The sequence below is a fragment of the Pantherophis guttatus genome, chromosome 1, assembly GCF_059756535.1.
Source record: "Pantherophis guttatus breed Tessera chromosome 1, ASM5975653v1, whole genome shotgun sequence".
Taxonomy (NCBI): Eukaryota; Metazoa; Chordata; class Lepidosauria; order Squamata; family Colubridae; genus Pantherophis; species Pantherophis guttatus.
The window spans coordinates 254,065,672-254,080,013 of NC_142063.1; the positions used below are offsets into that span (position 1 = coordinate 254,065,672).

Genomic DNA, 14,342 nt, shown 5'->3' on the forward strand with positions numbered 1-14,342 from the left:
CATGGCCAGCTTGACATCACTCGTGTCGGAGGTACCTGTAGTGGCCCAAGCACTCTGCCAGTCAAAACGGGCTCCTGAGCTCTGTTTTTGACTGCAACGGCTTCCTGCATTCCTCTGCCAGCGAAAATGGAGCTCAAGAGGGCCACTGTGGCCCTTGTGAGGTCCGTTTTCAGCTGCAACAGCCTCCTGCAACCCTCTGCCAGTGAAAACGGAGCTCTGTTTCGCTCTCGCTGGCAAAGACACCACGGACTTTGCTATTTCCAGGGTGGCCCTGTGGCCTGGATCTAAGTACCTCATGAGCCAGACCTTGAGTTTGACACTCCTGGCTTACAGGAAGCTGTAAAGCACTGTGAAGCGGTATATAAGTCTTAAGTGCTATTGCTGTTTCTGTAATGCTCTCCAGCATTTTCATTGATGTGTTTCATATTTCAATTGTCATCTAAGAATTGTTCAAAAGTGTTCTTTAGTAAGAAATGTCATGTCTCTTAGTGTGTTACATTTAACATGTCTCATGTTACATGTCAGTCCTCCCATCATTACAGTGTGTTAAGAGATTTTAAGAATCTTTACAACAGAATAGCCACTTGATGAAATTTTGCAAGTGGACTCTGCGCAATGAGCGTTCGGCTAAAATTTGTTAGTCTTTAAGAGGTTTCCTGAGGTTATTTTTTTCTTCAATATAGCACGTACTCTGGAAATGACATTAGGTAGCTGACAAGTTTGCTGACCGATTGCATAGCAGTTTAGATGATTTATGTTGCAATGACCTGCAATATGTCCTAACTGCAGTTGTCGCCTGCTGAATGTTTTGCCCTGGTTGTGATTTTAGACATGTAGCTGCATCAGCTCAGATAATGAAACTGCATTAAACAGTGGCTTGACCACTCTTGCACTGTGATTGTGAAATAGGCATCCTTCTTAAGGAATGCTCCTTATCTTTTTGCACATACCTTAAGGAGTAGTAATCGTTAAAGACTTGTGCTTTATAAGGGCTTTTGTTCAAATATTCCTGTTGACCCAGTTATACAATTGCATCTGACCTAGCTGACTGAAGATCCTTCATTGTGTTTCTTGCAATGGGGCATGTTAACAGCATTGCAGAGTGAGTATAAATATTTTGCTTTATGCTATATTTTTATGTGCTTGCTGTAAAAGAAGATTGGTGGTTTATAGTTCTGTTTGGTTATCACTCTGTATAAATAAATACTTTAAAAGTATTGAAACATAGAAACTGCTACAAATGCTTTTAAAGGGTGAAGTAATATTTATTTTTGTACCTTCAAGTCAGTCTTGACTCCTGGTAGTTGCCTGGACAGGTCTCTGCAGTTTTCTTGACAAGATTTCAGAAGTGGTTTGCCATTGCCTTCTGCTTCCTAGGTCTGAGAGAGAGCGACTGACCCAAGCTAGCTTTGTGTTTAAGGTGGAACTAGAACTCATACCCTCCCTATTTCTAGCCTGGTGCCTTAACCACCACATCAAATTGGCCCCTAAAGTAATATTCTGGAGCCTGGATATGGTATACATTTTATTTCTGAGATGAACTGAAGTATGGATTTTATTTAAAAGTTGCAGTGTTCAGCCTTTGCCAATTTTCTATCGATCCATGCAGTTCATATATCTCAACAAGAAACACAGCTTTTCTTTTATGTTTCTGGTTGAGCATTAGAATGTTCAGTCAAAGCATGGGACAATGTGCATTGCTGAAACCCTTAGTAAGAGTAGTATGGAACATCACAAGCTAAAGTCTCTACAGTTTCATTAATGTAATATATGGTAATAAGGATTACCTTGCAGGCTCTTTTAAAGTTGCTGGTAATATCAGGGCATTTTTAAGTACGCATGCATGTATACTTGTGCCTTAAGCATGCGCCTAGGAGAAAAGATTATCAGAATTCTCCTCTGGTTTTTTATTATAATTTTTATTATATTTATTATGTCAATTTCGATTATGTTGTTTTTGAAAAAGACAATTCCAACAATGCTCAACACCTAACAGGAATTAAAACAACTATAAAATAAAACAAAACAAAACTGTTATAGTTATAGAAACAGTATTACAAAAACAGAAGCAAATTAAAGGCTGCCAGTTCAGAAAAACACCATAATAGATAAGAAAATTAGTTAATAAGATAATATTGAGGAATGTCTTTATCACTCTCATCCTTTTGGGTTAATAACTGCAGAAGTCAAGGCTAACTGACCCTAAACACTAAAACTAAATCTATATTTTTGGGAGATGCCTCCTTGCTCCACGGTTTCATGCAAAAGTGATACCCTGCTGGGTTTCCATTGGCTACCTTGTGTTGCTGGGCAAAACAAGGCCCGGTGCTTTGTTATCGCCTGGGATAAGCCTTGGTGAAGCTTATGTGTGTACAAATATTAGTATTAGGAGAGAGACTGTATAAAGGTTGGCAGTCCAGGTCATTTGGTTGTTTTGACTTGTGTTGCTTAGCATTTCTAACCTGAAAGCCTTTGATCATGATAATAATGTTAAATTAAGCTTTGGGAACCAAATGAGAGATAAAGTTTCATCTTGGGCCAATTTAAAGCACAATGTCACTCTATTACAAAACTTTATGGGAAACTGGCTTTTGTATTTCTATTGCCTTCATGTAGGATTTTAGTTCTCCTTATTCACTGTGTCCAATTTTAGTTAGAAGTGCAGGTACAGCTGCAAAGAATTACAATATTTATAGTTTGTCAACTTTACAGATTGTCTTTCCCACGATCTCTCTAGGCTGATAGTTTTCTTTTTCTGAGAATCTGTCCTTTAAATGGGCTGACCACTGTCTGTCAAACTTAAGTTATTCATTCTTTATGATATAGTGTTCTTTCTGTAAAGTTGGCTTAGAAGAACTGCATGGCTTTAGTGGATGAAGAAATGAGTAGAAATGACTTTGTCAGAATACATTAGTTTACTTGTGCACTAATATGGCACTTTACTATTGATGTTTCTATAAAAGATATTTTCTGCACAATAGATGCACAACTCCCAGCCTTGAGTAACTACTATTCATAGGAGAGACCAAAATGTACTTGGAGGAGGGAAGAGAAAGATGTTTGCTTGTTGGCTGATGGCTAGGATGATTTATCCCTGCTATGATTTCATCTTGTGTTGCAAGAAACCAGGAACTGTCATTTCCCAGCAGCTGTTGGTCCCCAGCCAATAAAAAAAGACTAGCTTTAAAGCTCATGGGTAAAATTCCACAATGATGGCTCTGGTGGCATTATATGCTTGAGCAAAATCTTCTTTAGACAGATGCTAAACTTGATTAGCAATTGAGTGAATTTGCATCCTCCAGTTTATTTTTTTTAGCGCTCTTAACTTTTTTTTGTTTTGTTTGACAGGGTAGATCATCTGTATACCTTTTTTGTACAGTGGTCTCCAGATGTATATGGCAAAGATGCTAAGGAACAGGGTTTTGTGGTGGTGGAAAAAGAGGAGCTTGACATGATAGACAATTTCTTCAGTGAACCTTCAACAAAAAGTTGGGAGGTAAGTGTTTTGTTTCTTGAATTTGGAATTATCTGAGACTGTACAGTAGATTGTAATTAACAGTTTTCTGCTTCATGTAATCCCCTTAGCCACTGGATTGTTTCTTTTTGGTCCAGTTTATAGTTCTCGTGTTTGCCAACTGGCAATTGAAAAACAAATAATTGTGTCAGGTATAAGGGGAAGAGACAATATAAAAGGTTTTGATTCTCAACTTTTATATGCTACTTGAATATTGGCTCTTAAAGTACTTTCTTACAGCTGGGCATCTCACAGATGATGCTTAAATAAAAATAATAAATTTTGTAATCTAGTTTTACACCAAATATCATCTGATTAGCCATAGATCAAATAAAGCCACTTCTCTATTGTAATATTCAAAATGTTAATTAATCTCCATTTTACAAGATTCAAGATTACTGAAATATCTTTTGCTTAGTGAATGAATATTCCCAGAGCCAAAAGTAAAGTTCCCTGTCACATATTGTTCAATTTCAAGATAGGAGTTTATCAGATAAATTTCATTCAAACTAGTATTAGTTTCATTTGGAAAATTTCCTCCTGCCCCACCGAATTTCCTTAGTTATTTTTCTCGCTCTTTGATCAGTTATATTTCAGTCTCATTCTTAATGAGACTCATTCTTAATGAGACTTAATTTGCAGCAAAAAAGAGGGTGAGGGATTTTTTAACGAAGGCTTGTGTAAAGTTTTTAAGGGGTTTGAAGGGGTGGGAAGGACCTGGGGGGGGGTCCACAGAACCTCTGAGCGGCTGAGTGGGTCTAAAGGTCAAGGCGGGAGGAGAGAGGGAAGGGATTTAGATAGGGAACCGGGGGCTGAGGTGAAGGGCTATTCCATCAAAATAGTGGGTGGGAGGGGCAGATATGGCAGGCGCAGGGGGCCATATCATGTTCGGGGAGTACGCACCTGCTGCCTACGAGCGGTGGCATTCTCCGGCCCTCAAGACGCCTCTTGTATTCCAGGTTGTACAGAGTCTCAGGGCCCGAACCTTCGGCTGCTGTTGTGTAATGTCAGGTCTGGAACTAATAAAGCCCCCCTCATTCATGATTTAGTTCAGGAGGGGGGTGCGGATCTGGCAGGGATTATGGAGACCTGGTTGGGCCACGAGGGGGGGGGTTCCCCTCGTAGAGATGTGCCCACCAGGCTTCCGTGCATTTCATCATCCGAGGGCCCAGGGGAGGGGCGGGGGGTAGCGGTGATTATTAAAGAAAGTCTTAGTCCGAGGGAGGCCACTGTTCCTCAGATAGCCGGCTGTGAATTCCTCCTTGTGAAGTGGGGTCATGGGGTGCAGATGGGTTTGTTGATTGCGTATCTGGCTCCCTGCCACGTGACAGCAGCCCTGCCTGAGCTGCTCGACGTAATAGCTGGGGTAGCAGTGGATACCCCCAGGGTTCTGGTCATGGGGGATTTCAACCTGCCATCCGTCAGTGAAACCTCAGAAGCAGTTCGGGAGTTCATGGCTTCCATGACGGCCATGGACCTGACCCAGTTAGTTCATGACCCCACCCACATCGGGGGACACACGCTGGACTTGATTTTTGTCTCTGGTCAGTGGTTGAATGATCTTACAATAGGAGACCTAGTTATTAAGCCCTTGTCATGGACAGCTCATTCGCTCCTTCAGCTAGACTTTCGAACCACTTCCCCTCATCGCAGGGAGACGGAACCGACCAGATGGTTCCGTCCCAGGCGCCTGATGGACCCTGAGAGGTTCCTGACGGAGCTTGGGCCATTCCCAGAGACTCTGACTCGTGACTTGGCTGAAGAACTGGTGGCCGCCTGGGATAGGGTGCTGCTGGAGCCTTGGACCACGTTGCGCCTTTGCGGCCTCTGACTCGGTGCCGATCTCAACCAGTTCCTTGGTTCTCTGAGGAGCTGAAGGACATGAAGCGCTGGAAAAGACGCCTAGAGAGCGATTGGAGGTCCAGCCGTACCGAATCGGACTGGTCACTGGTGAGGTCTTATATCAAGACCTACCTAGTGGTGATAAGAGTGGCAAAATCCAACTATTTTTCCACTCTTATTGCATCTGCAGAGAACCGCCCAGCCACCTTGTTTAGGGTGACCCGCTCTCTCCTACGGGTGGGAGCGAGGGAGGATCCCTTGCAGGGTAGAGCTGAGGATTTTGGACAATTCCTGCATGATAAAATCACTCAGATTCAGGCTGGCCTGGACTCCGATTGGATAGCCTCGGACGGGATGACGGAGGTGAGTCTTGAGAGTGTCTCCTGGGAAGAGTTTGACCATGTGACTCCTGAGGACGTGGACAAGATTTTGGGGAGGCTTAATGCTATCACATGTTTACTGGACCCGTGTCCCTCCTGGTTGGTGCTGTTCTCCCGGGAGGTTACACGAGGCTGGTTTCAGGAGATTACCAACGCTTCATTGAGTGAGGGGGTCTTCCCATCTGCCCTGAAAGAGGCAGTGGTGAGGTCCCTCCTCAAGAAGCCTTCCCTGGTCCCGGCTGTATTAGCTAACTATCGTCCTGTCTCCAATCTCCGCTTCGCGGCAAAGGTTGTTGAGAGTGTGGTGGCGCAACAACTTCCTCGATTCCTGGATGAAGCTGTCTATCTAGATCCGTGCCAGTCGGGCTTCAGGGCGGGTTACAGCATGGAAATGGCATTGATCGCATTGGTTGATGATCTCTGGAGGGCCCGGGACAGGCCCTCCTGTCGCTCCTCTGTCCTGGTCCTCCTAGATCTCTCAGCGGCTTTTGATACCATCGATCATGATATCATGCTGCGTCGGCTAGAGGGGGTGGGAGTGGGGGGCACCGTGCTACGGTGGTTCTCCTCCTTCCTCTCTGACCGTACGCAGTTTGTGTTGACGGGGGGGGGGGGCAGAGGTCGACCTTGAGGTTCCTCACTTGTGGGGTGCCGCAAGGATCGGTCCTCTCGCCTCTTTTGTTTAACATTTATGTGAAGCCGCTGGGCGAGATCATCCGTGGCTTTGGGGTGAAGTGTCAACTGTATGCCGATGACACGCAGTTGTACATTTCTACCCCAGGCCACCCCAATGATGCCCTTGACGTGGTGTCCCGCTGCCTGGAGGCCATGCGGATCTGGATGGGGAGGAACAGGCTCAGACTCAACCCCTCCAAGACTGAATGGCTGTGGCTCCCGACGGCCCGATATAGCCAGCTGACACCATTGCTGGCTATTGGGGATGAGATCTTACCCCCCTCAGAGAGGGCTCGCAACTTGGGCATCCTCCTGGACTCATGGCTGTCCTTGGAGGATCATATGACAGCCGTGGCCAGGGGGGTCTTTTATCAAGTTCGTCTGATTTCCCAGTTGTGTCCCTTTCTGGATCGGGACGCCCTGCGTACAGTCACTCATGCCCTCATCACTTCCCGGCTGGACTATTGTAATGCTCTCTACATGGGGCTCCCCTTGAGGAGTACTCGGAGGCTCCAGCTGGTCCAGAATGCAGCCGCACGAGTAATAATGGGGGCTACTCGTCGCTCCCATGTAACATCCATCTTGTGCGAGCTGCACTGGCTCCCGGTGGTCTTCTAAGGGGTGCGCTTCAAGGTGTTGGTTACCACCTTTAAAGCGCTCCATGGCTTAGGACCTGGTTATCTACAGCAGTGGTCCCCAACCCCCGGTCCGCGGACCGGTGCCGGGCCGCGGAGTACCTGGCACCGGGCCGCACAGCGGCCGGGGGACATGAACGCTGCAGCGCAAAGGCTCCTGGGCCGTGCGCAAAAGCTCCTGGGCCGTGCGCAATGGGCCGTGCGCAAAAGCTCCTGGGCCGTGCCCCCACCCCTGCGCGCGCTCAGCGGGCCGCGGCGATAAAAAGGTTGGGGACCACTGATCTACAGGACTGCATTCTGCCACCGATTGCCTCCCACCGACCAATATGTTCCCACAGAGAGGGCCTCCTCAGGATGCCGTCAGCCAAACAGTATAGGCTGGCGACCCCCAGGGGGAGAGCCTTCTCTGTGGGGGCCCCGTCCCTATGGAATGAACTGCCCCTGGACATATGAAGGATCCCGACCTCCGTGCCTTCCGTCGCGCTCTGAAGACCCTATTATTCCAGCAAGCTGGACTGACAGGATAAAGGTTTTTTAAATTGGGTTTTGATAGGGGTTTTAAAATGATGTTAGTTGGATGTTTTAAATTTGGCCGAATGATGGAATTATTTTAATAAGCTTTTAATTTTTGTTGTACATTGTTTTTACCATGGCTGTTCACCGCCCTGAGTCCCTTGGGAGAAGGGCAGTATACAAACTAATAAACTAACTAACTAACTTAATAGGTTTTTGTAGCTCCAAGACCATAATTTATTTTACCTTTTATTATATAAATCTGTAAACCAGTATATGAAACAACTTCCTGCGTCCTAGTCATACAACATAGGTATATCTAAGACTGGAAATCTACTTTCCTCTTTGTTTTTCTTATTAATAAAGCTTTATATGAAAACTTTGATTGACCCAAAGCATGATGGATGGCAAAGGAAAATGCCCATTAGCATATCTGGTGACAGCATAGCTGTATGAAAGTTTGTGACTTATGAATAGTAGACAGCATAAATTAGCAAGTGAAATGAAAGAAAAATAGGTATCTCTTGAACTGATGAACATAAGAATAAGGGGGAATAGAATATAATGAAAGTTTCCTGATTTGTGGATTGGTGATGATCAGCACATGAATGGAAGTGAAATTTAATTATGAATTAAGGGCTAGAAGGAAAGTATGGTGTTACCTAGTTTGTTGTATATTATTATGAAAATAGCATAGTTAGTGATAGTTGTATGTTATGCTCTAACGAATTAAAAAAAAATATTGGAAAAAAACATGAATTTGGGAAAATGCAACACTGCAACTTTCTTAATGAATGTGATCTGAGAGAGAGCACAATATTTTGTTAGATGACATGAATTGATGGGTGAGAATGAGATGAGAAAGTATGGAAAAAGTTATTGGGCTATTCTGAAACTTAAAAATGAATGTAAGTTGCTAAGCTATCTCCTTTGCTCATTCTGTTGGGTAGAGTTAAGTCATCCTTTGGTATCATAACTTTGGTCAGTTACTCTGTGTTTGTATAAACCATTATCAAACTCAAGGCAGATTTTTCTTCTTTTTTATGTGTATAATTGTTGTCTGATATAGTGTTGTTTTAGTTTTAGTCATCTGTACGCTGACGATACTCAGCTGTACATCTCCACCCCAGACCACCCCAACGATGCCCTTGATGTGATGTCCCGCTGCCTGGAGGCCGTGCGGGCCTGGATGGGGAGGAACAGGCTCAGACTCAACCCCTCCAAGACCGAGTGGCTGTGGCTTCCAGCGCCCCGATATAGTCAGCAGGTGCCATCGCTGACTATTGGGGGTGAATCCTTGCCCCCCACAGAGAGGGCTCGCAATCTGGGTGTCCTCCTGGACGCACGGCTGTCTTTAGAAGAGCACATGACGGCCGTGGCCAGGGGGGCCTTTTATCAGGTTCGCCTGATTCGCCAGTTGCAGCCCTTTCTGGATTGGGACGCCTTGCGCACGGTCACCCACGCCCTTGTCACCTCCCGGTTGGACTATTGTAATGCTCTCTACATGGGGCTCCCCTTGAAGAGCACTCGGAGGCTCCAACTGGTCCAGAATGCGGCCGCGCGGGTGGTTATGGGTGCAACTTGTTGCGCCCACGTGACACCCCTCCTGCGCGAGCTGCACTGGCTCCCAGTGGTCTTCCGGGTGCGATTCAAGGTGTTGGTTACCACCTTTAAAGCGCTCCATGGCATAGGACCCGGGTACCTTCGAGACCGACTTCTGCCACCAATAGCCTCCCACCGACCAGTCCGCTCCCACAGAGAGGGTCTCCTCAGGGTGCCATCGGCCAAGTTATGTTGGCTGGCGACACCCAGGGGGAGGGCCTTCTCTGTGGGAGCCCCAGCCCTGTGGAATGAACTGCCCCCGGAAATACGTAAGATCTCCGACCTCCGAGTGTTTCGCTGCGCTCTGAAGACCCTGTTGTTCCGCCAGGCCGGGCTATTAATATAACGTTTTAAATTGGGGTATTTTAAATTTCTGGGATTTTAATTGGAGCCTAATTATTTAATGATTTTAAATTTTAACTGTTGTTTTGTTTCTGTGTTTTTAAATAGGCTGTACACCGCCCTGAGTCCTTCGGGAGAAGGGTGGTATAGAAATAAAATTATTATTATTATTATTATTATTATTATTATTATTATTATTATTATTATTATTATTAAGGCAGGGGTGTCAAACACAATTTCATTGAGGGCCGCATCAGGGTTGTGTTTGACCTTATGGGGGGTGGGGGGGCATGGTTGGGGGGGGCATGGCCAGCTTGACATCACTCATGTTGGGGGCGCACTGCCAGTGAAAACGGGCTCCCAAGCTCTGTTTTCAGCTGCGACTCCCAAGCTCCATTTTCAGCTGCCGCCTGGAATCCTCTGCTAGCAAAAATGGAGCTCGGGAGGGCTGCGCACGGCCCTCCCAAGCTCCATTTTTGCTGACAGAGGCACCACAGGCCAGTTTGTTGCTGTTTCCAGGGCAGCCCCGTGGGCCAGATCCAAGCACCCTGAGGGCTGCATCCGGCCCGTGGGCCTTGAGTTTGACACCCCTGGTTTAAGGTATTAGAATTAACTTCTATTTGCTAAGAATAGATGGGGTTAGTTTTGCATTGGGGATACTCTGGATGTTGTCATAAATACAGAATTTGGACAAATGCGGTAATTATGAAAAGAGGAACCTTTTCAAGTGCCCCCTAGTTGTGTTGGCCCACAACCAGCATCCCTAACCTGAAAATATATTTTAAGGTAGTTAGTATAACTAGTAATGTTGCAAAGATGAAACTTACAACAAGTTTTTCTTGCATCTTCCAGACACTTAAAACATAGTTTTCCTGTCAATATATTGCAAACAAGGTATAATCCTTCCCCAGGATGGAGCCTAGCAACAATCAAAGTTAGCAAATACAAAGTAGTTAAAATTACACAGAGCAATAAAAGCAATATGTGCCTTTATATTTTTATGGTCCTAACGAAGTCCTACAGTTATAAAATTCTAAATCTGTAAGCTTGATATATCTGCTGTCTTACTTTTGCTAATAAGATTTACCGTATTTTCCGGCGTATAAGACGACTTTTTAACCCAGGAAAATCATCTCAAAAGTCGGGGGTTGTCTTATACGCTGGGTACCCGAATCTGAGTTGCTGGCGCTGACCGATGACACTTTGGGAGTGCCGGCAACATTGAGGGGAAGCTGTACTCCGAATTAGTTCCAACCTACAAGAGGTGCCAGGCAGTGCGCGGCCCACGAGAAAGGAACGCGTCCCCACTCTACCCCGGAATTCAGGTCACCTTCCTTTCTTTCCCAGCAGTCCACGGTGAAAGCGGCGCCGCGGTCGACCTGGGCCAGCGCCTTGCACACCTGGCTCTGCGTCTCCATTATGAGAAGCTCCATGCGACTTCGCATGTCTCCGCCCCAGTCGCGCAGCTCTCGCAATCCGCTCACCGGAGGAGCCATGAAGTGCTCGCACCGCCTTGCCAGATCTTCCTCATCATCCTTTCCCCACGGCTTTTCCTGTTGTAATTGTTGCTGCTGCTGCCGCCGAGGCTGCTCCTTCATCTCCGCCCACCGCACCAGACCCAGCCCGGCCAGCACCACCGTGGCTCCCGCAGTCCAAGCGGATCGGCGCTCGGGCTCGCAGGCGAAGGGTGGGAGTGCGCAGCGCACTTTCCTGGCTTGGCGCCGATCCGGACGGCTGCAGAAGGAACTGGGCACCGGCTGTCATGTCTTTTCTGCTGTGCGGGGTTCGGCACCTGGGCTCCTGGGGTTTAAGCCTCTGGGCCAGCCCGTGCTGCTCCAGGATGTTCGCTTCGGGCTCCTTGGAATCGCTGCCGGGCAGTTCTTCCCGTTGGGGCGATGGTGGGTGGCAGCGATCGGCGTCACTTGGACTGCGGGAGCCACGGTGGACTCCTTCCCCACGAGGTATTGCTCTGCATTTCACCACCTCTTCCAGGCTCGCAGCCACCCACCATCGCCCCAACGGGAAGAACCCCCCGGCAGCGATTCCAAGGAGCCCAAAGCGAACATCCTGGAGCAGCACGGGCTGGCCCGGAGGCTTAAACCCCAGGAGCCCAGGTGCCGAACCCTGCACAGTAGAAAAGACATGACAGCCGGTGCCCAGTTCCTTCTGCAGCCGTCCGGATCGGCGCCAAGCCAGGAAAGTGCGCTGCGCACTCCCACCCTTCGCCTGCGAGCCCGGGCACTGATCCGGATGGCTGCAGAAGGAACTGGGCACCGGCTGTCATGTCTTTTCCGCTGTGCGGGGTTCGGCACATGGGCTCCTGGGGTTTAAGCCTCTGGGCCGGCCCGCGCTGCTCCAGGATGTTCGCTTCAGGCTCCTTGGAATCGCTGCTGGGTGGTTCTTCCCGTTGGGGCGATGGTGGGTGGCAGCGATCGGCGTCGATCGCTGCGCACTCCCACCCTTCGCCTGCGAGCCCGGGCGCCGATCCGCTTGGACTGTGGGAGCCACGGCGGTGCTGGCCGGGCTGGGTCTGGTGCGGTGGGCGGATATGAAGGAGCAGCCTCGGCGGTAGCAGCAGCAGCAATTACAACGGGAAAAGCTGTGGGGAAAGGAGGACGAGGAAGATCTGGCAAGGCGGTGCGAGCACTTCATGGCTCCTCCGGTGAGCGGATTGCGAGAGCTGTGCGACTGGGGCGGAGACATGCGAAGTCGGATGGAGCTTCTCATAATGGAGACGCAGAGCCAGGTGTGCAAGGCGCTGGCCCAGGTTGACCGCGGCGCCTCTTTCACCATGGACCTCCTTGGAATCGCCTTGGAATTCTGGAACCAGCTGGTTGCTGCGCGGAGCTTCCCCCAGGCATCCAGGGGGATATTACCAACGCTCTGACTTCCCCAGACCAGTGGGGCTCGCCATCAGTGGGGGTCAGCTGGGGAAGTCGGAGCGTCGGTAATATCCCCCTAGATGCCTGGGAGAAGCTCCACTCAGCAACCAGCTGGTTCCAGCATTCAGCAGCATGCAGCCTTGACTAGATCGGCACAGCTTCCTGTCAATGTTGTCGGCGCTTCCGTAGCGTCATCAGTCAGTGCCAGCAACTCAGATTCATGAAGTTGTGCGGATCTCGATAAGGCTGCATGGTGAAGGAAAAAAACCTGGTACAAAATAGCCCTCTTGCCACTACACGTAGCGTAGCCCATTACCTTTCCCTACAGTACAGCAACAATACATACAGTACAGCAACAGTACATACAGTATAGTATACAAATATAATAGTCAAGACCCCATCATGGCTCCACCAGCAAGAAGAAAGAAATATGAAGCCAGTTTTAAACTTAAAGTTGTAAACTTTGCCATGGAACATAATAACTGTGCTGCTGCAAAACAATATGGAGTAACAGAAAAGATGGTTCGGGATTGGAAAGCAAATGTAAAAGCATTAAAGAGTATGCCAAGGGGTAAGTGTGCATTAAGAAGAGGCACCCCACATTGGCCAGAACTCGAAAAACATGTAGCAGACATGGTGAATGAGCATCGCCAAAACGGTTATGTAGTGACACGAAATAAAATACGTTTGTTTGCACTTCAGTGGGCCAAATCTAACCCAGATCACAGCAACAGATTTAAGGCCACTGTATCCTGGTGTACTAGATTCTTGGAAAGGCATAATTTGGTTCTGAGGCAAAAGACAAAAATTGCACAAAAATTACCTGCAGATCTTGATGCCAAAGTAAATAGTTTCCACCGATATGTAATAAAACAGCGCAAGAAACATGGCTATGCGTTAAGTAGTATCGGAAATATGGATGAAACTCCAATGAATTTTGATATGATTGGAAATAAAACTGTCCATCCAAAAGGTGAAAAAACAATTTTAATTAAAACAACAGGACATGAGACGTCCAGTTTTACAGTGGTACTAGCATGCACAGCTGATGGCTCCAAACTGAGACCAATGATGATTTTTAAAAGAAAAACAATGCCGAAACTAAAGTTCCCTGTTGGTTGTTTTGTACATGTGAATGAAAAAGGCTGGATGGATGAAGAAGGTGTAAAGCTATGGCTTGATAATATATGGAGCAGGTGACCAGGTGGACTTATTCAAAAACGTAGTCTACTGGTGTGGGATATTTTCAGGGCTCATTTAATTCCCAGCACCAAGCAAAGGCTTGCAAGAATAAACACAGATGCGGCAGTTATTCCTGCAGGATTGACATCGTTGGTACAGCCACTGGATGTGTGCCTAAACAAGCCATTTAAAGATCGCATTCGAGAACAGTGGAATGAGTGGATGGTTAGCGGTGAAAAGTCATTCACAAAAGGAGGAAACATGCGTGCTCCACAGTTGGATGTTTTGTGCAAGTTTGTCATAAAAGCCTGGAATGATATTGATGCAGAAACAATAATCAAGTCTTTCAAGAAGTGTGGCATATCAAATTCATTAGATGGTATGGAGGACGACTACTTGTGGCAAGATGAAGAGGAAGCCGAAGCTGAGACCACACCATCTGATAAGGAATTAGATCCATATGATGACTGCCTTACAAATGTATCACAAGATGTCCTTGATGTACTTATGATATCAGATGACGAACAGGAGGATTTTGAAGGCTTTTAAAGGGAAACTGTCACGCCAGCAAAACCTGTAAAAATAGCTTGCAGTTATGATGGGCATTACTGACTCACCAGGGACTTGCCCAGCACTGGCTCTCTATTGATTGTTATCTTCCTCCTATCATCATCAGTTCCAGTTTGGTTGACAGCTTAGAAAACAAACAGCATGGCAGCTCCCATGGGTTTATTGTCTTATCCTTCCTTTCAGCTTTAGAGTGAATTAGGAAAAG

The 14,342-nt window shown here is 47.1% G+C and overlaps 1 protein-coding gene across 6 annotated transcripts in view; it reads left to right on the forward strand.

Moving 5' to 3' along the window:
- NCOA7 (nuclear receptor coactivator 7) overlaps window positions 1-14,342 on the forward strand; it is a 73,749-nt gene that overhangs the window by 46,300 nt on the left and 13,107 nt on the right. For all 6 annotated transcript variants that reach the window (XM_034418742.3, XM_034418743.3, XM_087882773.1 and 3 more), the window contains one exon: window positions 3,349-3,496. In XM_034418742.3, coding sequence (XP_034274633.1) covers window positions 3,349-3,496 — 148 coding nt within the window. The remainder of the gene's footprint in view (window positions 1-3,348; window positions 3,497-14,342) is intronic.